This window comes from Ranitomeya variabilis, chromosome 2 (genome assembly GCF_051348905.1).
Source record: "Ranitomeya variabilis isolate aRanVar5 chromosome 2, aRanVar5.hap1, whole genome shotgun sequence".
Lineage (NCBI taxonomy): Eukaryota > Metazoa > Chordata > Amphibia > Anura > Dendrobatidae > Ranitomeya > Ranitomeya variabilis.
In genome coordinates this window covers 483,440,364-483,463,849 of record NC_135233.1, presented here as the reverse complement: position 1 = coordinate 483,463,849, position 23,486 = coordinate 483,440,364, and the positions used below count along the sequence as shown (strand labels likewise).

Below are 23,486 nucleotides of genomic sequence, written 5' to 3'. Positions count from 1 at the left end.
TTTTAGATCCTTCACTCAACACATCCATTCCAAGTTTGTATTTCAAGATTGTAATATTTGCCTCCTGTAGTCTAACTTTATTTTATATGATGGAATAGATTTGGGAAAACAATACAGATCTCAGACCAGATATGGGAAATACATACAGACCTCAGGCCAGACACGGGAAATACATACAGACCTCAGACCAGACACGGGAAATACATACAGACCTTAGAAAAAGTACAAAATTCTAAACCAAGTTTCAAAATAGACACCATAAACCCAAGCCAAATACACACCCTAGAATACAGACCTGGGCATGGGACGCTTCCTCTACTTATCAATATATATTGTTTTTGAAAAGTGAAATATAAATATGTATAAATAGGTAAGCAAATATTCATTTTGTTGAATTCTTGTACTTACAGATTTTGTTTCCTATTGTGTTTTTCAGTCCCCAAGTGTACACCTGTTTGTTCATGGTCACGCTATTTTGATGTGTCTTATCCTTCACTTGAAAGTGGAGGAGATTATGAGACGTTTGATAACATCAGGAAAGCAGGAGAAGACATTTGTGAGAAGCCACTGAATATTTCATGCAGAGCAAAAAGCCAACCAGATGTGCCACTTAGCGATCTGGGACAGAATGTGACATGTGATGTCTCCATCGGACTCATCTGTAACAACAAAGATCAGCACAACAACCTTTGCTTGAACTATGAGATCAGCGTTTTTTGCTGCGAATCTTTACCTCCTTATTGTACAGCTACAGTCCCACCAACAATACCAACTACAGGTAAATGCAAAATTAATATACCGTATGTCATTTTAAGACATTAACGATCTGCAGGGAGCAGAGATTCAAGTTTTTAGGACTTTTTCACACATGGTATTTATTCAGTGGTTTTAAACAAGGCCACTGAATTTTGAATTTTTTTAATTCCTTTTCACAAGCATTTTGTAGGTTTATTTCTTTTTGTTAATATGTCACATTTAAGATATACATTTTCTAGAGAAACCTATGGAAAACTTGCCAAAATATGACATGATCAGAGCATGTTTCACTTTAATTGGAATTAGTCAGCAGGTTTTTGCTACCTCATTTGAAAGTAGCATAATGAAGACATAGAAACCATAATTCCTGTCCACACCAGACGATCTATGTACAAAGTCTATAGACAGTGAGCTGCTTATCACAGGAGTGGGCGGAGTCATACTAGCAGTCATGCACTGCTGCAGCTGCTGTAATCCAGCAATGATAATCACCAGGTAATAAAACCTTCAGTGTTAAGTAAACAACAACGCACAGCCTGACATGTGACACATCATTGAATTCAGCGATTTAACCTCTACCTCATACTGTATTCAGATTACATAGCAAAAACCTTAGACGGAATCTGTCAGCAGATTTTTTCTACCCCATCTGTGAGCAGCATAATGTAGGGGCAGAGACTCTGAATCCCTGAATCCAGCATTGAATCACTTACTTTTTCCAAGTTCCACAGTTTTGACTAAACACTGATTTATCTGATTCAGATCTAGCAGTTCTCTGAATGCTGAGCCCTGTATAACTCCGCCCACACTGCCAATTGTCAGCATTCTGTGTACACTGCACATAGTCAGACAGCTGCAATCAGTGGTGGGGGTGTGGTTGGACTACATGGCAGCAGGTTTACTGGTCCTCTAGTAATAGTCTCATGCTGATTATAAAGTGATTTTAGAATAAGTTCACTAAGGAGCCCAGTAAGTGACAAATCACAAGAATCAGGGTCTCTGCCACTATATTATGCTGCTCTCAGATTAGGAAGTAAAAACTTGATGACTCATTCCCTTTTATAGGTTGTGTTTCAGTCATCTGTACTCAAGATTAGTAAATAAACCAAAAAGAAAAAAGTATGTAAAATATTAAATTTGTATTTGATCATAATATTAAAATATGAAAGACATAAAAAGGGAAACCAAGTGACAAAATATGCAGAAACCACAGCGCACAGATAATTCTATTAGGTACAAAGACTAAATAACATGATCATATTATACAGTATATTCAAACCCCATATAAATAGCCTATAGAATAATTATTATAAATAAATATAGCAAACATGTATATATGAAAAAAGGCATAGATAAATGGGGGAAAGGAATAGTAGAATAATGTACCAGTGGTCCGTACCCCGTGGCTCCTGAGACTCCAACGTACGTTTCGCCTAGTGGCTTTCTCAAGGAGTGAGCAAAAAAAAATCTAACAAAACACCAAAATTAGAAATGCTAAGTATATCAACTTTGCAGCAATTAGCTGTAGATTTTAAAGGGGACATATCACCTGGTCAAAAGTGGCTAGATTTTGCTATTATTTTATTCCCACTGCTCTCTTATGTATTTATTTTGTTTTAATTTGCCATATGTTTACAATGATCTGGACCTTTTTATATAGGGCTAATATTTATGGCATTTTCCAAGGAGGGCATGTCTCACAAGATTCTCTGTTTTTAAACTGTTTTGTGTAATCGCCCTGTAAGCCGCCCCACTTGGTAAAGACTATGAAAATGATCCCAAAATAAAAAGGCTCATATTGATGATTAAGAGCTAGTGTAGCTCGAAATGCGTCCACTGTTATCATGTTTTTTAAATTTTTCCTTTTCATGTTTTAAGTCTACTAATAAATGTGAAGCTTTATGACTTTTGCGGTTGCTGGATTTTCCCATTTTCTTCACACAAGCGTATATTCGCTCATCCGAGAGAATTGGGCTGATTATGCTAATCACACCCTGGTCAGAGTTTACTCAGAGAGTGATCACAGTGTGCTCTGATTTTCTATGATGAGAAGAAGGACAAAAAAACTTCTCCGTCTTCTCCATTGTGTCCGTCCGATTTTTTCCACTGACCCATGGACCTGCTTGGGCACATGCGATATTATAGTCGGATCCAACTTTGGCATTCTGCAATTTTTTCCTCGGACTCTTGCGGTCCATGGAAAAAATTTGGACATGTGCTTGGTCCCATAGAATAACATTGGTCCGAGTGTGATCCGATGTTTTGTTAGATCACTCTGAAACTGAAAATATGGTCATGTGCATGAGCCATTAAGGCTAGAGTCACACCAGCATATTTTCTCTTATCCAAAATTGGTTCAATCATGCTAATCACACTCTGATCAGAGTGTGATCATAGTGTGAATTGATTTTCTTGGATGAGGAAAAAAAATGTCTCCATCTTCTTCATTGTGTCACTCTGTGGTAATCGGACTATACTCAGCACAAAGCAAGAAAGTGTAGTCACCACATTTTGTGTATACACTAGGATGGTTAAATTAAAGTTTTATGTTAAGTCATGTTCATGTCACTTTTTCTTTTTTAATTTAGTTTGATGTGGATTTTTATTGCTGGAATTTGAGGGATGGAATGCCATAGTCTAACTTGCTGATCCGCCTGCCAAGATATAGAAGACAAAATTATACACTTTTGGGCAACATCTGGCAATATGGCCATTTGAACACATTTACCACATTCTTCTGGAGCTTTTCCATTATATTTGTTAAAGAACACTAAAATCGTGATGTCAACATGATCTTAGAGCCCTGCAGGCAATAGTGTCCTGTGGATGTGATCTTTGTATCAATTTGATTTAAAGGGAACCTGTGACGTAAAAAAAAAATTGCTATTAACCTTCAGAAATTGAGTCAATATGCGGGTGAATAGAATTCTAATGCCATGTGGCTGCTGCACTGAAAGTGTGGCTACCAGGAAGAAATTAACTTTTTCTTCCCTTCAGCCTCCAGTTTTCAGTCATAGAGGTGCGGCCAATGAAGCTTCAGTCATTGCTCCATACCTAGTGAGTGGCAGCTGTAAGCACAGCCTGGCACTGACTGACAGCTGACTCTACAGAGTATCAGTGCTGGACTGGCTGTCAGTCAGTATTGGGGTGTGGTTACAGCCAGCCACTTCCTATGTACTGAGCTGTGACTGAAGCTGTGCTGGCCATGCCTCAGTGACTGAAAGCCGAGACTGTTCAGATGAATAATGTTCATTTCTTCCCTGTAGCAGGGTCCTCAGTGCAGTAGCCACGTGGCTATAAAATGCTATTAAACTGCAGATTTGAGGCATGACCGGTTTCCTTTCAGGCAATTTAGACAATATTAAACCTGAGCTTCGCAATCGGTTTCAGAAATTCATATATTATTTTATTGTTACCTTCTTTTCAGTTAGCCATTAAAAGGTATCAACCACTGATGACTCTCAATTCCCAATATTATTATGTTATTTTATGAACAGGAAAATTCATTTTTAACTTGTTTATATTTTCTTTCTTTTTTCTCAAAGGAGTATGTGTGCAAAATAATGTTGAATATTTGGTAAGTCTACAGATAATCTAATATTATTGCCAATGCCATTTAAGTCAGTATGTTATAACTATATAATACATTCTTGTGTAAAATGTATGTCTATGACAATTAGATTCCCTTTAAAGTATTATCAACATGAACCTATCAGTATGATTAAACCTCATAAGTCATCTATATGGGCATGCAGGTCATAGGAAGCTGAATGAAATGATATCTTAATATTTGTGCTCCGATGCTTTATTCCAGAATAATCAACTTGTTGCCTAATATGTAAACGAGCTCTTGAGATCTATGGGCCAGACATAGATCTCCATGAGAATATGACTCCAGAACTTATTTAAAATTAAAGGGGAAATTACTAGTGTAAGACATGTAATTTCTAACAGTCTGCTCTACTGATCTACGTGTCTCAAACTGGTAATGCCCCCATTCATTTAAAATAAGCTCTGGAGGCAGATTGTCAGGGAGATCTATGTCTGGCACATAGATCTTAACAGCTCATTTACATATTAAGAAAAATTTGGATTTCTCTGAAATAAAACACCAGAATGCAGACATCAATGTATCATTTTATTCAGCTTCCTATGATCTATATGCCCATATACATGTTATGGTTGGTGGAATGCACTGAGTATATATATGTATTATTAGGTGCGTTCGCAACCCGGGGTCCACCGTGCAGGAGAGGAACCTGCTGCTGGCAAATGGCGGCGCTCTATGGCGGTATAAGCGAACTCTGTTAACTCCACAGAGTCGCTAGGAACAAGATGCTGTGCCCTGATAACCTCACAGAGGTACACAGCTACCAACCAGAGCAAACTGTGGTCATGCAGTCAGAGAAAACAGACAAACAACTCCTCACCAGAGGTGCCAGTATTCTAGTGGCTTATTTCAGCCAAGGCCCTGCATGCACTCATACAAACTCCTCACCGGAGGTGCCGGTATTCTAGGGGCTTATTTCAGCCAAACCCTAACTGCATCCAGACATGACCACACTGGCACTGAGCTCATAGACATTGGTTTGATACTAGCACATGGCCGTGTGGCCATGCAATCCATTTATAGCTGCAGCAACTTCAGGACCTTCCTAGAGGACCAATGGGAGCTGCTACAGTACCTCAGCAACTTCAGGACCTACCTAGAGGACCAATGGGAGCTGCTGCAGTATCTGAGCATGTGACCCCCGACCTCCAATGAGAGGTCTTACCCTGGGCATGCTCAGAAGGAAAAAAGCAGGACTTAGTCCAGAGACATCTGCTCGCCACTGACCAGTACTGGCTAAAAAGGCAGAGCCTGGAAGAACAGTAGTAACCAGTCGCCCAGTACCAGCCTGAGCCAGATGCTGGGACTGATGTCTCCACTGAGCAGGCTCCACTGTGGCTGGAGAAGAAAGGGAGACCGCAGCGGAAGTGGTTCGAGATTCCCCCTGTGCAGAGGCGGGAACTTGACACCTAACATTACCCCCCCTCCTAGGGCCCCCCTCCATGGACCTCGCTACGCTCGAAGGCAGCAATGAGCTGCAGAGCTCGAATGAGCTTAGCAGGCTCCCAGGACCTGTCCTCTGGGCCATAACCCTTCCAGTCCACCAAATAAAATTTTTTGCCACGTACCACCTTGCACCCCAAAATAGCGTTCACCTCGTAATCATCCGAAGACGAACCCGATGTCCCGGCAGATGACTCGGAAAAGCGGGACATGTACACGAGCTTCAGGAGGGACACATGAATGGTGTCGGTGATACCTAGGCGTGGAGGAAGGGCCAGACGGTAGACCACAGGGTTAACCTGTTCGAGGACCTTGAAGGGACCCAAGTAGCGAGGTGCAAACTTAGTGGACTCAACTTGCAGCCTGATGTTACAGATGGAGAGCCACACTAAGTCGCCAGGAGGAAAGGTCAGAGCAGGGCGCCAATGTGCATCGGTGGAGGACCTCATTCTCTCCTTGGAGGCCCGGATGACATCCTGAGTGCAGTCCCAAATGTCCTGTGCCTCCACAGCCCAGTCTGCCACCCTGGAGTCAGTGGAAGACACGGGCATAGGCACAGGGACCCGCGGATGCTGGCCGTAATTAAGGAGGAAAGGAGTCTGACCTGTGGAGTCGGCTAGAGTGTTGCTAAGTGCAAACTCCGCCCATGGTAGCAAGGATGCCCAGTCATCCTGCCTGGCAGAAACAAAATGTTGTAAATATGTGACCAGGGTCTGGTTGGCCCTCTCTACCAACCCATTCATCTCGGGATGATATGCTGAGGAGAGATTCAACTCAATGCTGAGTAGACGACAAAGCTCTCTCCAGAAACGAGATGCAAACTGGGGACCCCGGTTACTGACAATTTTGTCCAGCATACCGTGTAGGCGAAATATGTGTGTTGATAAACAACGCAGCCAGAGCCCGTGCAGAAGGTAGCCGTGGAAGAGGCACCAAGTGCACCATTTTGGAAAAATGGTTGGTTATCACCCAAATAATGGTGCAGCTACGAGACTTGGGTAAGCCCACCTCAAAATCCATCCCGACCATCTCCTAGGGCCTGTCTGCCACCAGCAGGGGGTGAAGCAACCCAGCTGGCTGTTGACGAGGAGACTTGTTCTTGGCGCAGGAGACACATGCCCAAACATAGTCTGCAACATCACGGGCCATATGCGGCCACCAATATGTCCTCGCAGTAGCTCAGATGTCATTTTGGTCCCGAAATGTCCACCCACCCTAGATGAGTGAGCCCAAGAAAGAACCTCCGGACACAAACTGGATGGTACAAAAGTCTTGCCTAGAGGCACAGAATCTAGCGAAACCGGGGCCACAGTTCTCAGGCTCTCGGAAGGAACAATAAGCCGAGGCTCCTCTTCTTCCTCCTCCTCAGATGATACAATGGAGTGAGAAAGTCGGCACAAATGTTCTTCTCCCCGGAAAGAAAATGGAGGGTGAAATGGAACCGAGAGAAGAACAAGGATCATCTGGCTTGGCTAGAATTTAGCCGCTGGGTGGTCTGTAAATAAACCAAATTCTTGTGGTCTGTGAATACTTGGAAGGGAAAGTGATCCCCCTCTAAGAGATGTCTCCACTCTGAGAAGGCCAGCTTCATTGCTAGCAACTCCCTGTCCCCAATGGAATAATTCCTCTCCGCTGGTGTGAAGGTTTTGGAAAAGAAGAAGCAAGGATGCTTCCGACCTTGAGCATCCTTTTGGAAGAGGACTGCTCCAGCACCAACAGATGAGGCATCCACCTCCATTATAAATGGCTTATCTACATCAGGGCGATGTAGGATGGGAGCGCTAGCAAAATGAGATTTAATAGAAGTAATGGCCTTGGAGACCTCCTCAGACCACAATTTGGGATTTGCTCCCTTCTTGGTGAGGGCTACCAAGGGAGCTACCAAAGTTGAGAAATGAGGGACGAACTGGCGATAATAGTTAATAAACCCCATAAAGCGCTGCACTGCTTTAAGAGAATGGAGTTCTTGCGAGTCCATCACAACCTGTAATTTGGCAGGATCCATAGCCAATCCCTGGGCGGAGATGATATTGCCCAGGAAAGGTAAGGATTCCTGCTCAAATACACATTTCTCCAACTTGGTGTAGATGGAGTTAGTTCGAAAGAGGTCGAAGACTCTGCAAACATCTCTCTGGTGGGAGTCAATATCTGGAGAGTAGATGAGAATATCATCCAGTTAGACTACGACCGAGGTGGAGAGCATATCCCGGAAGATATCATTTACAAAGTCTTGGAAAACGGCTGGGGCATTGCAGAGCCCAAAGGGCATCACTAGATATTCATAGTGCCCATCCCTGGTGTTAAAAGCCATCTTCCATTTGTCCCCCTCACGGATGCGAATCAGGTTGTAAGCACCCCGTAGATCTAGTTTAGTAAACACCCTTGCTCCCCGAAGCCTATCAAAAAGCTCAGATAACAGGGGCAGAGGATATTTATTCTTAACGGTGATGGCGTTAATACCCCTGTAGCCTATGCATGGACATAGTTCCCCATTCTTCTTCTACACGAAGAAGAACCCAGCCCCTGCAGGTGACACTGACATTCTAATGAATCCTCCTGCCAGATTTTCCTGGATGTACTGAGACATCGCCTCTGTCTCTGGGAGAGATAATGGATAGACTCGACCCCAGGGAGGCTCAGCACCAGGCAAGAGGTCAATAGGACAGTCATAGGGGCGGTAAGGCGGAAGGGTCTCCGCAGCCCTTTTGGAGAACACATCCGCATAGGGCCAATATTGCTTGGGCAGAGAGAATAGATCTGCAGCTACCTCAGTAGTAGCAACCTGAACACATTCCCTCTGACATCTAACCCCACAAGATTCACCCCATCCCAAAATTCTGCCTGTGGACCACTCAACATGAGGAGAGTGGTACCATAGCCAAGGTATCCCTAACAGGACCTCATCAATTCCCTCAGGAATGACGAGCAGAGATATAATTTCCTGATGAGATGGTGACATGGACAGAGTAAAAGGGATGGTCTGGTGTGTTATCTGTGAGGGCAGTGTCAACCCATTTACCACTCGTACGGTTACTGGTTGAGCTAACATTACCATGGGAATTGCGTGACATTGAGCGAAGGCAGAAGACATAAAATTGCCCTCTGCCCCAGAATCCACGTAGAGCTCTACCGAGTGAGTGAATGAGCCTATTGTAATTGTCCCCTTAAAGGACAATTTGGAGGAAAACGTTGCCGTGTCTAGTGTACCTCCACTTACTACCACTAGACGCTGACGTTTCCTCGACCGCTGTGAACATCTGGTTGCAAGATGTCCTGAGTGTGGCAAACATGGCAGACCTTGAGTGCATGAGCGGTCCAGGACTTAGATCCCGCACGTGACACTTCCATGGCCTCATGTGACTCAGGGACCAGGACCGGAGATTCCAAAGGTTTGGCGAAGGTGGGAGCAAGCCAAAACCTCTGCCTACACTGGGCCCGCTCTAACCTCAGCTCATGAAAATGGAGGTCAATACGGGTAGACACAGCTATTAACTCCTCCAGTTTGGGGGGAATCTCCATTGTGGCCAGAGCGTCCTTAACGTGGTCAGCCAGCCCCCTCCAAAATATGGGGATAAGGGCTTTATCTGACCACTCCAGCTCAGATGATAGGGTGCAGAAGTGGACGGCAAAATGGCAGACCAAGGATGAGCCCTGAGTCAATGTCAACAGTTGGAGCGCCATAGCATGGGTGACTCGAGGCCCTAAAAAGACCTGTTTCAGCATGCTCAAGAACAGCAGAGCACTCTGCACCACATGATTGCCACGCTCCCACAGCGGCGTAGCCCACTCCAATGCCCTGTCCAACAGGAGAGACACAATAAATCCCACCTTTGCCTGCTCTGTGGGAAAACGTGCCGCCAGGAGCTCGAGATGTATAGAGCACAGGCTCACGAAACCCATACAAAATTTACTATCACCAGAAAATGTTTCTGGCAGTGGGAGGCGAGATAGAGACGGAAGAGGGGTGGCCTTGGACAAGGTTGCTGCAACCACGCTAGCAGCCTGAACAGCAACCGCAGTAACATCCACAGCTGAGGTTGTGCGCTCGAGAGCCGCCAACCTACCCTCCAGCTGATGGATGTGTCGCAACAATTGCTGTTTATCCACCATTTACTAGCCAGACCCTGGCGCTAGTATTATGTTAGGGTTTGGGGAATGCACTGAGTGTATATATATGTATTATTAGGTGCGTTTGCAACCCGGGGTCCACCGTGCAGGGGAGGAACCTGCTGCTGGCAAATGGTGGCTCTATATGGCGGAATAAGCAAACTTTGTTAACTCCACAGAGTCGCTAGGAACAAGATGTTGTGCCCTGTTAACCTCACAGAGGTACACAGCTACCAACCAGAGCAAACTGTGGTCATGCAGTCAGAGAAAATAGACTAACAACTCCTCACTGGAGGTGCCGGTATTCTAGCGGCTTATTTCAGCCAAGGCCCTGAATACACTCATACAAACTCCTCACCGGAGGTGCCGGTATTCTAGGGGCTTATTTCAGCCAAACCTTGCCATGCAAACCTTTTATAGCTGCAGCAACTTCAGGACCTTCCTAGAGGACCAATGTGAGCTGCTACAGTACCTGAGCAACTTCAGGACCTTCCTAGAGGACCAAAGGGAGCTGCTGCAGTATCTGAGCATGTGACCCCCAACCTCCAATGAGAGGTCTTACCCTGGGCATGCTCAGAAGGGGAAAAGCAGGACTTAGTCCAGAGACATCTGCTTGCCGCTGACTAGTACTGGCTACAAAGGCAGAGCCTGAAAGAACAGTAGTAACCAGTCGCCCAGTATCAGCCTAAACCAGATGCTGGGATCAATGTCTCTGCTGAGCAGGCTCCACTGCGGCTGGAGAAGAAAGGGAGACTGCAGCGGAGGTGGTTCAAGATTCCCCCTGTGCAGAGGCGGGAACTCGACACCTAAAAATAGATGCATTAAGAGGGTTGTTCCTACTGAGACATTCCCTTTAAATCAGTTTTCTTGTCAATTGTAAGGTTTAGCCTTTTTCATTGTAGATTTAAAGGGAACCTGCCACCTGATTAATGTAGCATGAAGCATCTATCATTAGGGTTGAGCGACTTTTACTTTTTTAGGATTGAGTCGGGTTTCGCGAAACCCGACTTTGTCATAAGTCGAGTCGAGTGAAATCGGCCGATTATCGCGCAAAGTCGGGGATCGACCGAAACACGAAACCCAATGCAAGTCAATGGGGAACCTCCTCCTCCTCCTCCTCCATCTCCTCCATCTCCTCCATCTCCTCCTCCATCTCCTCCATCTCCATCCCACAGTGGGATCGGGTCGGGTTTCATGAAACCCGACTTTGCTGAAAGTCGGCGATTTTTGAAAATATCCGATCTGTTTCGCTCAACCCTATCTACCATGATTCAGAGCCCTGGCTACATCCAGATTTATTTTTCTCTGAGTTCTGGCATTTCCAAGAAAATATACTTTAAAGATCCTTGGATGAGACTAGTCTGGCTGCAATTAAGATACAAATATACCTAGCTGCAAATGTGTAACCAGGCTTTGATTTATGCTGCCCGAAGTTTGAGCAGCATGAATCCAGTGACAGGTTCCCTTTTTAAGGTTATCCTTAAAAACCAAATGTGTACGTGTGCTTTGTTATGGAATATGGACTCCATAAAGTGGGATCTCAGTCACTTCTCTCATAAAAATCACATCAATACTTTACCACATGCTCTAATATGATGGACATCATAGATTGGTCCACTTAAGACCTTCATCGAATAGCAAGAGTAGAGAGGTGCTCTAAATTCATGGACCCAACCTCCCTCTCAGTCATTTAAATGGTCTGCACATAATACTACATCTTCCCTGTATGCATATCCATAGATGACTACCCTGGAGATAACATATGATAGCAAGCAATCAGAAAAGCCACACAAGAAGATTTCAGCAGATCATTTTAACAGCTTCTGTTTGATAATGAGTTGTCCTAATGAGAGAGATGAGACACCTAACTGGCAAATTAAAAATTTGTAGCATCTTTTAAACAGTTGTCCTCAACTGGGCAACATCTTTCCACATGCCATCCTAAAGTATATTGACATAGAGAAGGAGACCCTATTTTGAATGTTCAATCATACCCATAATTTGTCTTACAAGAATTCTGCAAATGTTCACGCCTGTAGTAGTTTAGTCAACACAGACTATAGTATTGGTATTATATTGGATTTTGTAGTGTCTTCAATATCTTTTGCTTTCTTTTTATCTATTCAAACCTTTTCTACATAGCCTGGCTCCTTTGTACCTTCTCCTCCCGAAAGCTGCACAGAGTGTATTTGCTCTATGATGGTCGATAACATGAATCCTCAGCATAATATAGTGAGATGTGTACCAATTGTCTGCAATACATCATGTAAAGAGGTATGAAACATGTATATTATTTGATTTTTCTATTAAATGTTCTAAATACAATTCTAATTAAAATAGTCAGTGGCTCTAGATCTGGAGCACCTTAGTTGTCTTTTGCCCGTTAATAGATATTTAAGTTGATTTACCCTTATATATAAAACAGAAATGTTAAATACGGTAATAATAAAAATAATGCTAAAAAGAGTTTTTATCACTGTTTTGAGTTATAAAAATATATTTTTGTGTCTCAATCTGAAAAAAAAAAACCAATTGTTACATGCGGTATCAAAACCTCAGTAGATCTCCAGATGACAGAAGAGGTAGAGTATGACGGAATATAGAAGTCTATGAGCGCTGTGTACAACTCTGAAGTTGTAAGGATGTGGGCATGAACATTACAATAAAGATTTTTAGTGATGCCTTTAAATAATCATACATACTGTTACACATTGGCCAATGGTTTAACCCCTTCACAATCTTGCGATTTTTTTGTGTTTTGGGCTTTTTTTCCCCTCCCCTTCTTCCAAGAGCCATAACTGTTTTATTTTTCCATCCACATAGCCGCATGAGGGCAATCCCTCCCCTTCTTCCAAGAGCCATAACTCTTTTATTTTTTCATCCACATAGCCGTATGAGGGCTTGTTTATTGCAAGATAAATTGTACTTTTCAATGAAATAATTTATTTTATCATATGATTCACTGGAAAGTGGAAAAGAAAAATTCAAATGCATTGATATTGCAAAAAAGTACAATTCCACAATGGTTTTTCTTTTATTTTTTTGTTTATCATGTTCACTATATGGTAACACTGACTGGACAACATGATTCTCCAAGCCAGTATGAGTATGCAGATACCAAACATGTATAGTTTATTTTTTTATTTAAGTGGTGAAAAACAGTTCAGAAATTTTTTTCACTTGTGTGATGCCATTTCAGAGACCCGTAATGTTTTCATTTTGGGGGATCTTGGGCTGTGTGATGGCTTATTTTTTGCTCCCTGAGCAGTAGTGATACCATTTTGGGGTAGATACAATGTTTTGTTTTTCTCTTATTGCATTTTATTGCAATGTTGCTGGAGCAAAAAAACGTAATTCTGCTTTTATGTTTTCTTGTTACGCCGTCTACTGATCGGATTACCGTAATTTATTTTATATTTCTATAGATCGGACATTTACGAATGCAGCGATATCAAATACGTGAATTTTTAATTTAATTTTTTTAATTGTTTTATTTTTACTAGATCAAAAATGGAGTGACTTGAACTTCTCTGTTTTTTTTTTTCATATTTAAAAAGAATAAAAATGTCTCACTTTGCACTGTCCCTTTTACTGTCCTCTTAGGGGACATGAAGCTGTGATAGTCTGGTTGCATGTGCCCTAGCTCTGCTATGATCACCTATGGCAGTGCTCCCCAACTCTGGTCCTCAAGAGCCACCAACAGCTCATGTTTTGAGGATTTCCTTAGTATTGCACAGGTGATTGAATGCTTGCCTGTCCAGGTGATGCAATTATCACCTGTGCAATATGAAGGAAATTCCTGAAAACATGACCTGTTGGTGGCTCTTGAGGAGCGGACTTGGGGAACACTGACCTATGGGCTGGCTTTCACAGAAAGATCGTAATAACAGGCATGAGGGTCTTTAGCAGACCCCGCTTGCCATGGCAACCCATCGGCATCACTTCCTGCAGGTTCTCAGTCTTCTGCTAAATTGCTTTCTGGCTACACAAATTTTATTTACAGAAGATTGTTTCTTCTAAATGAATCCTCCAGAATAATAGGAGTACTTATTTGGTCCTGTATAGGGTATATTTTATTTCCTTGTTAGAGGACACTATTCTGACAGTGGCGCTACAATTTCCAAGTAGTTTCTAGAACGACCTTGCCTGGCACATTGCCTGTTGTGTTTTGAGCTTTCAATAGAATTTGGTTCTGGCATTCCACTTCTTCATTAACTTGCGACCGATATGGGGTTGTTCAGAGATATTCAATGGCATTTGTCTAAAATTAATTGGCTGTGAATTGTGAATCATTAACATTTACTATCAGCTTAGGCAAACTATGAGAAGCAAAACTACATTTCAGTCCATCAATTACAGTTGAGGAAGATGTGTAACTAAGAATTATCTCTTGCCAATGTGAGCAAGAATCCACAAGTGATAATATATGGTGTCCAAATGAAATATATCAAAAATCAATAGCAATGGTTCATTAGGTAAAACAGTACCGTGTTTCCCCAAAAATAAGACATGGTCTTATATTCTTTTTTGCTCTGAAAGATGGGTTAGGATTTATTTTCAGGGGATGTCTGATTCTTTTTTTCATGGACATGAATTTTACATGAATTTACATGAATTCTTTAGCAAAAAAATCAATATTTATTGAAATATAATCATGTCATCACATATACACTGCACATACATGTGTGTATGTATATATATTTATATATACAGTATATGCACACACTGCTCATACACAGGAATATACACACACATACACTGAACACACATATACATGCGTATATAAACACATTGCACATACATACAGATGTAGATGCACACACTGCATATACCGTACGTAAACATGTATGCACACACTGCACATGCTTTACATACCTGTCTGTCTCCTCTTCAGTTCCTCTAGACTCCCATAGTTAAAAGACCTTTGGTGACATCATGGTTACATGACCGTGATGTTAACAAAGGTGAAGAATAGAAATAATGGGACCCCTAAGAAGGTTTGCTTCCCCCTGAACACTGACCCTGACTGTAACTAAAGCTTGTTTTTGGAGTAAGGCTCATATTTCAATTATACTTCAAAATTTCTGTAAGATCATGCTGGTGCTTATTTTGGTCGTAGTTCTTATTTTCGGGAAAACTCAGTATGTGTGACTGGCTTTGGCTTACTGCCTGCCAGCTGACATATCTGATGTAACAAGATTTTACATTCTATATCCTTGTCAACTCCTGTCCACACTTGTTTGGTGCACATCAATTCTTGATGTCCTTGTGGACTAAATTGCAGGGGGGGGTTGTATTTTTTTAAGCATCAAGATAAGGTTTCCATGCAGAACTAATTGTCCTGCAATAGATTGCTCATATTTAATGCTTTGATAAGTTGGATCATAAAGACTCTTGCCTTAAAGATCTGTGGCACCCCAAGGGATCAGTTACCACAGTAGTATTGCCTTCCTCTCGGGGAGGGTGATGCCATGCCTGGAAATGAGGAGGATCCCTTTGACAGGTAACCTGTACATGCAACATTTATCAATATATGAACCAACAATCATAATGTGCTAAGTATACTATATTATTCCGTCTGTTACACTACAACATCCATAAGGGAGTGAACAGAAATGCACAAATTCAAAATTATCATAAAATTCTATTTTATTAAATTCTAAAAAACTATTGAAATAATAGGACAAAAACCAAACAAAGTAACCTCAGATGTAAGTAACACAATATGGTACCCGCTCCTTTAACCACACTGATTACAAAATGCATCAAGAAATACCAGAAACAGTCTGCACTAATAGATTAAGGAGACAAAACAATACAGACAAGCCAAAAAACCAGAGGAGCAGTCTTCATCTAACTGATTATCAGTGAGCATAGGCTGGCTATATTCCTACTTCCTTATATTTAAGTATCAAGGTGTCCCTGGTCCTCATATGTCTGAATCCAATTAGAAACTCCCCAGAATAAATATAGCAATGCAGACTGAAACAGTGCTGGATATTCTTACAATGTGTGGAGCTGGTGCCGTGTCCCTCTACCCGAGGCGCGTTTCATCCACACTTCTTCAGGGGTGATCCCTTTGACAAGGAACCTGTACATGCAACATGTTCTGACTCCAGGCCAGAAGGGGGAGCTCTGAAGCCGGTTTCAGGGGAGCTTCCCTAGATAGATATACATTCTGGTCTAGAGGAGGAGTCAGTGAGTCTGTAGAGACAGTGAAAGAAGAAGGAGCACAGGAGAAGTGAGGAGCTGGAGGAGAGCTGCTATTGGGCTCCCTCTACGCTAAAGTGCAAAAACCAGGCACCGGGAGCCAGAGGCTGTGTGGAACTGCATGTCCCACGGCAGAACCAGAGGGCAGGAAATTGAAAGTGACTTGCCTACATTTACACGCTGAGCTACAGCAACATCCAGAGCCTGGAGTCATCGTGGATAGAGACCCCTATAAAACGGCTCATGTTGCCTACCATACAGGTACTGTCCCAGGACAGAGAGTGAGAGTGGACCTTGAAGGAAGCCATAGGCAGCAAGGGACTATTATTCAGCGCATAGTGGAAGGCTCCCCATCTGACCTGGCAAAGGGAATTCTACTCGTTCTCAGGCTGCCTGGACTCTGTCACCTGTTGCTGGTAGCCTGGACTGTGGCTGTCTACCATCAGTAAACCAAGTAAAGAGACTGCAACTTTGTGTCCTCTGATTTTTCTGGCAACACACTATCTTTGCCAAATACACCAGGAGCCCTGGGGACCTAGCTTCACCTGTGGGAAGCCATACCATCCTTGCTGCAGTTCCACCACTCCCCAGAGGACCCCTTTAAGCAGCGTCAGTCACCCCTGACTGAATACCACAGGTGGCATCACAAACATTTCTCATTTTAAAAACCCCTTTAAAGACATTCCCTTTTGCTTGGACACCCAGGGCTAAGGATCGGGTCACTGCCACTGTGACCACCCCTTTAATGACGACCTGACCTGGTACTGAGTATCCCTAGGCCCTGGCTGGGCGCTCCATATTGTCTCAATTGAAATTTCTGAATCCGTTGCAGAAATTTTTTTGACCTCATATGATGTCAGTTAATGAAGAAAGTCTTATCAGAAATAAAGTAAATATACTACTCTGTTAGATTGTATGAAAGCTAGTGATGAGCGACTGTGCTCTTAGTCAGGTTTTCCGAGCGGTCTCGGGTGATCTCCGAGTATTTTGGGAATGCTCGTAGACTATGTTTGTGTCGCCACAGCTGCATGATTTGCGGCTGCTAGACAGCCTGAATACATGCAGGGATTGCTTGTTTGTTAGGCAATCCCCACACATATTCAGGCTGTCTAGCAGCTGCAAATCATGCAGCTGCGGCAACACAAACACAATCTACAAGACGCACAAAATAATTGGAGATCACCCGAGCATGCTCGGAAAACCTGAGTAACGAGCACACTCGCTCATCACTAATGATAATGCAAAACATCCAATGACATGCAGCTCAAATCACCTGACTGCTGCTGCCAATCACTGGCAGCAGGGCTACTTCTTCTGGTGGAATAGTGATGTCTCCTTTTCAGGGTGCCAGTAATTGAGTATCTTTTAGTTTGTTATATTTTACAATTTTAAGAACCTATAGATATTTTATTTTTTCTTAGACAAAGTCTTTAACTTATATTGACTCTTTGTTTCCAATATGTAAACCCTTTATCAGTTTAACGGTTCTTGCGATGTCCTGTGGACTGTAAATTGTCAGATCATCCTAATCCAGCGGTGAAAAAAGTACATTTCTCAATAACCTGGCCTCTGATTGGCCTCCTAGGTCCCTGCTCTTCTCATTAGTTGTTTTTTTTTTCTATTTAGGGTGAAGAATATCAAACTATACCAGGACAGTGTTGTGGAAAATGTGTGCATGTATCATGTATTATTAAAACACGCGATGGACAAACTAAAGTGCTAATGGTACGCAATATTTATTAAGCTTTAATAATTCATTTTGTACCGAATCATACAGGGAAACAAAACTGTAAAATGAGTTAGAGAAACAGAATGTTTAAGAATATTGCATCTGCTCTAGTGATTAGAGTGAAATCTGCACTTCCAAGATTTGTTGTATAATCGAACAATCCGATAAAAGAACATACAGCAAAAATTTAGATTTATACATGAAAACTTGATTTAAATAATATTTCTTTTACTACTGATCGATCTCCTAAAAGCTCTATATTTGCTTCTTCTGTTTAGATTGGAGAAAGTTGGGTTCCAGACAATGACAACTGTACAATTTATTACTGTAGTGAGCTGCAAAATGGAGAGTCATATACTACTGAGTCAGTTGTAACCTGCACATATAATGGTCCAGATGACTGTGTTCCAGTAAGTAGAAAATATCACCTGTGACTGTGTTGTATTGGGAGCTGTAGATGATAAATATGGGGGTAAACCCTGGATGCAAAATTAATGGGCATTGGTAGGTTCATGTCAGCATTTTCTACGACTAAACTACTTTCTAGAATTGACATGTTATTTTCATTTAGATTTGGGTTCTGATTTCTCAGGCTAATAGTAACAGATGGGTTAGTTAAGAGATTAATAAACAATTAAAAAATGAGATTGTCACCTTTTTACAACTGACACCTTGAGGTCGAAACGCATCAACAAATCATCCTCATGTAGCCCTTCTGCTGTCCCTACCGCTACAGCTCACTCATGTCCCATACTGGCCTCCTAGGTCCCTGCTCTTCTCATTAATTGGTTTTCTTTTCTAATTAGGGTGAAGAATATCAAATCATACCAGGACAGTGTTGTGGAAAATGTGTGCTTGTATCATGTATTATTGAAACACCCAATGGACAAACTAAAGTGCTAATGGTATGAAACATTTATTAAGCTTTAATAAGTCATTTTGTACCGATCCATACAGGGAAACAAAGCTGGAAAATAAGTTCAAGAAACAGAATGTTTCAGAATATTGTGTCTGCTCTAGTGATTAGAGTGAAATCTGCACTTCCAAGATTTGTTGTATTATCGAACAATCTGATAAAAAAAACATAAAGCAGAAATTTTGAAAAATTTACATTTATACACGGAAAACTGATTTAAGTAATATTTCTTTTACTACTGATCAATTTCCTGAAAGTTCTATATTTGTTTCTTCTATTTAGATTGGAGAAAGTTGGGTTCCAGACAATGACCACTGTAAAAAATATACATGTAGCAAGCTGGGAAATGGAGAGCCATATACTACTGAGTCAACTGTATCCTGCACATATAATAGTGCAGATGACTGCGGTCCAGTAAGTAGAAAATATCAGCTGTGACTGTTGTATTGAGAGCTGTAAGTGATAAATATGGCGGTAAACCCTGAATGCCAAATTAATGGGCATTGGTAGGTTCATGTCAGCATTTTCTACAACTAAACTACTTTCTAGAATTGACATGTTACTTTCATTTAGATTTAGGTTGTATTTTCATTGGCTAATAGTAACTGGTAACTTTTTTTCTTTCTTTTTTTGCAAACAGGGTTACGACTACATGCAACCTTCTGCAGACAAGTGCTGTGGTACATGTGTGCAGACCAAATGTATATTAACAATAGGTGGCTCAACTGTTATCCTAGAGGTAAGAAACTTGGGAATTACTTTTAAGAGTCAATGATTTTGTCTTTGATATTTTGATACTTAATGTTAGTTATGCTTTTCATCTTAGTTTACAATATTCGTAAAAGATAAAGTCAATGAATAAAAGACTTACGTCTTAAAGATATTTTTAGTTATTTTTTTTAGCAGTCAGCGTACATTCTTTAAAACATTCCTTTGGTGCATATACAGTGAGAAGAACTCTCATCTAGTATAATGTAATGTGGAAGTTCTGTATAACCATATAACCTGATCGAATGGAAATGTGGACCATACACTCTCGTATGCCTGCCTATTGGCTCATATATTATTTATCAATTTCCACTTACGTTTTTTCCTTTTTTATGTCTAGTCCATTTCTCAGCACTCCACTTGTATTGTTTCAAATCTGCATACATGTAATATATATATTATATATATATATATATATATATATATATATATATATATATATACACTCACCGGCCACTTTATTAGGTACACCATGCTAGTAACGGGTTGGACCCCCTTTTGCCTTCAGAACTGCCTCAATTCTTCGTGGCATAGATTCAACAAGGTGCTGGAAGCATTCCTCAGAGATTTTGGTCCATATTGACATGATGGCATCACACAGTTGCCGCAGATTTGTCGGCTGCACATCCCAAAGATGCTCCATACAAGGCAGGATGGATCCATGCTTTCATGTTGTTTACGCCAAATTCTGACCCTACCATCCGAATGTCGCAGCAGAAATCGAGACTCATCAGACCAAGCAACGTTTTTCCAATCTTCTACTGTCCAATTTCGATGAGCTTGTACAAATTGTAGCCTCAGTTTCCTGTTCTTAGCTGAAAGGAGTGGTACCCGGTGTGGTCTTCTGCTGCTGTAGCCCATCTGCCTCAAAGTTCGACGCACTGTGCGTTCAGAGATGCTCTTAGGCCTACCTTGGTTGTAACGGGTGGCGATTTGAGTCACTGTTGCCTTTCTATCAGCTCGAACCAGTCTGCCCATTCTCCTCTGACCTCTGGCATCAACAAGGCATTTCCGCCCACAGAACTGCCGCTCACTGGATTTTTTTTCTTTTTCGGACCATTCTCTGTAAACCCTAGAGATGGTTGTGCGTGAAAATCCCAGTAGATCAGCAGTTTCTGAAATACTCAGACCAGCCCTTCTGGCACCAACAACCATGCCACGTTCAAAGGCACTCAAATCACCTTTCTTCCCCATACTGATGCTCGGTTTGAACTGCAGGAGATTGTCTTGACCATGTCTACATGCCTAAATGCACTGAGTTGCCGCCATGTGATTGGCTGATTAGAAATTAAGTGTTAACAAGAAGTTGGACAGGTGTACCTAATAAAGTGGCCGGTGAGTGTATATATATATATATATGTATACATATGTAGATCTATATACAGATATTTATATATATCTATATTTTCCATATATATCAAAATATATCCATATATCTATCTATTATATCTCTATATATATATATATATTTCTATCTACACACAGTTTTGCACACCATTCATTACACTTATTGTTACACTGGTTTTTCACATACCTGCACATGTATTTTTCACATTCATTTCATTTATACACATCCTTTTATTCATTTATTGTAGCATTCATATGCTCACATGATTTATGTGTTTACTTCTTCACATCTTCAATTTGAGCGCTTTTCTTTGAAGGTTTCACACTGGGTGTCACGGTTTGCCATGTCACATGTAATAGATCGTCATTAGTGATGAGCGAACATGATGAGCATGTTCAGGTCCTAACCGAGTGTCTTCGATGTGCTTGAATACTATGTTCGATTCCCCTCGGCTGAATGTCTCGGGGCTGTTCGACAGCCATAACACATGCAGGGATTGCCTAACAAACAGACAATCCCTGTATGTGTCGCAACTGTCAAAAAGCCATGCAGCTGCAAGGACGCAAACATATTTTTCAGATGCACAGGGGCCCAAGAGATAAAGAGGTCCATTTCTGCTTCCAAAGTAGCCCTTCTGTCACAGAAATGTAAAGAGGCCGAGTTATTGTTCTTGCACAGGAGCCTACTTCAGTCTGTGTCCATCACTGATTTCAAGTATGGGTTTCTAATATTTTGGTTAGTTAACTTTTAGGCATGCAATTATTCCAACAGTTCCTGAAACAGCCTTGGCTTTTGGTAGAGTTTTTCCGCATTTCCTATGTGCAGCCCGGTTGATGTAACAGTTGAGACTAGAATGGAGGTACTAGAAGGAGCTCTTCCTTCTGAAAACCCACTTAGTATTGGGCAGGATGGAATGGAGTTGCTAGAAGAAGGTCCTCCTCCTGGATTCACTATTTTGACCTCTTTAGTACAGTTTACACTGAAATGCAGTTGTTACAAAGAGGGCCTCCTCCTGGATTCAGTATTTTGACCTGTAGAGTACAGATAAGGCTAAAATAAAGTTGCTAGAAGTAGGTCCTCTCTCAGAAGTCACTAATCGAGCCTGTTTAATGCAGATGAGGCTAGAATGGCATAATTAGAAGAATATCCTCCTGTTTTTGAGTTAATTTATTAAAATAATACTATATTTTTTTAGGTTAAATATTATATGGGTATTTCAATGTACATTTAGGAAAATAAAAACTATTTTGAGGGTAGGTTCACACTGCATCTTTTAGACACCGGCGTACCTGCATCATTTTTGAAGTTGAAGACGGTTCCGAAAAACATCAGTATTGTTTTCCCAGAAGCGTCTTTTCTGACATCCTTTCCAACAACGTTTGGGGCTTTTATTTTTTCTCATTTAAATCCATATATAACATAGTGGCAGCGTCCAAGAGGAAGCCACCTGAAAAATGGTCAGGTCACTTCGTTTAGACACTTCACGACTTTCAAAGTCTGAAGCAGTTAAAAAAAGTGGAAAAAAAATAAAACATATGAACAAGTTGTTTTGACACTGCTGTGCATATCTTCATTCATTTCAGCAATTTATAAGCGCTTTTTTCAGGTGTCATGTCCACATATCCAAAATGTTGCAAGTCAGTCTCAATTACTGATGTCAGAGGGAGGATTTCCTCCTTACAACTCCAATCTGGCCTGTTTAGTGAAGAACTGGCTAGAATGGAGTGGGGGGAAAAAGCTCCAGTTTTTGAGGTGACTTGTACAGTGTACATATGTGTACATCTGTGATGGTGTACATCTGTGTACATCTGTGAGCTTTCCCAGATGTATACTGTAACATGGCCATAGCCAACCATTCACCAGACAGATGTAGGATATGAGTTCTTTTCGCCTCCGTCTGGCTGGTATGAGCCTGCGTACTGTTTGTGTAGCTGTATAGGGAAGTGCATGTCACTTTCTGTAAGGAGAAATGCTACCCCTTAGATTCCAGTCAGAGGCCACGCATACAGCCAAAATCAGATTTCATGCTTTGCACTTAGGAGGGGCAACACCCCAAAACATGTGTCTGCAAATTAAGATTCTGGTTTGGCTTTTATCCTAAGATATATGGCACAGCTCGTTAAAGGGTCAATATTGACTTTTAGTATGGCTGTTCCCAATAGGTGGTGCTAGAGTTCTAATTCTCTTCCTCTCTGAAGAGATGAGACAATTTGCATATTCCTATGCAGAAGGACACTTCAAACAAACATGTAACAAGCTAGAATGGAGTGGGTAGCACGAGGAATCCAATCCAGCCTGTTCAGTTCTTAAAAGGAGGTCTTCATGTCTTTAATGTAACTTTATTAAAAGTGAATAGTCTTAAGTTAGCCAGTCTTAAAATAATAAAATCATCTTTTAATCAACAACCCAAGATCATTGCTGTGCCTTCTTTGCTGCCCCAATAATTTTCTACAGGTTGCAGCGGTAACGTCATGATTACAGCTCATACGAGCACTGATGTCAATCATTAGGCTCCTCGGCCATGCTGGGTTAAACGGCATGAGCTGCTGAGCTCATTGATTGGCTGCAGTGGTTGGATGAACTGTAGTTTTGATGCTAT

At 41.6% G+C, this 23,486-nt stretch overlaps 1 protein-coding gene across 1 annotated transcript in view; it reads left to right on the top strand.

The window, feature by feature from the left end:
* The window catches only part of LOC143806870 (uncharacterized), a 347,780-nt gene that overhangs the window by 242,237 nt on the left and 82,057 nt on the right, over positions 1-23,486 (top strand). Inside the window, exons 36-43 of the mRNA XM_077287851.1 lie at positions 437-778; positions 4,302-4,333; positions 12,059-12,190; positions 17,753-17,851; positions 18,134-18,265; positions 18,662-18,760; positions 19,054-19,185; positions 19,412-19,510. Coding sequence (XP_077143966.1) covers positions 437-778; positions 4,302-4,333; positions 12,059-12,190; positions 17,753-17,851; positions 18,134-18,265; positions 18,662-18,760; positions 19,054-19,185; positions 19,412-19,510 — 1,067 coding nt within the window. The remainder of the gene's footprint in view (positions 1-436; positions 779-4,301; positions 4,334-12,058; positions 12,191-17,752; positions 17,852-18,133; positions 18,266-18,661; positions 18,761-19,053; positions 19,186-19,411; positions 19,511-23,486) is intronic.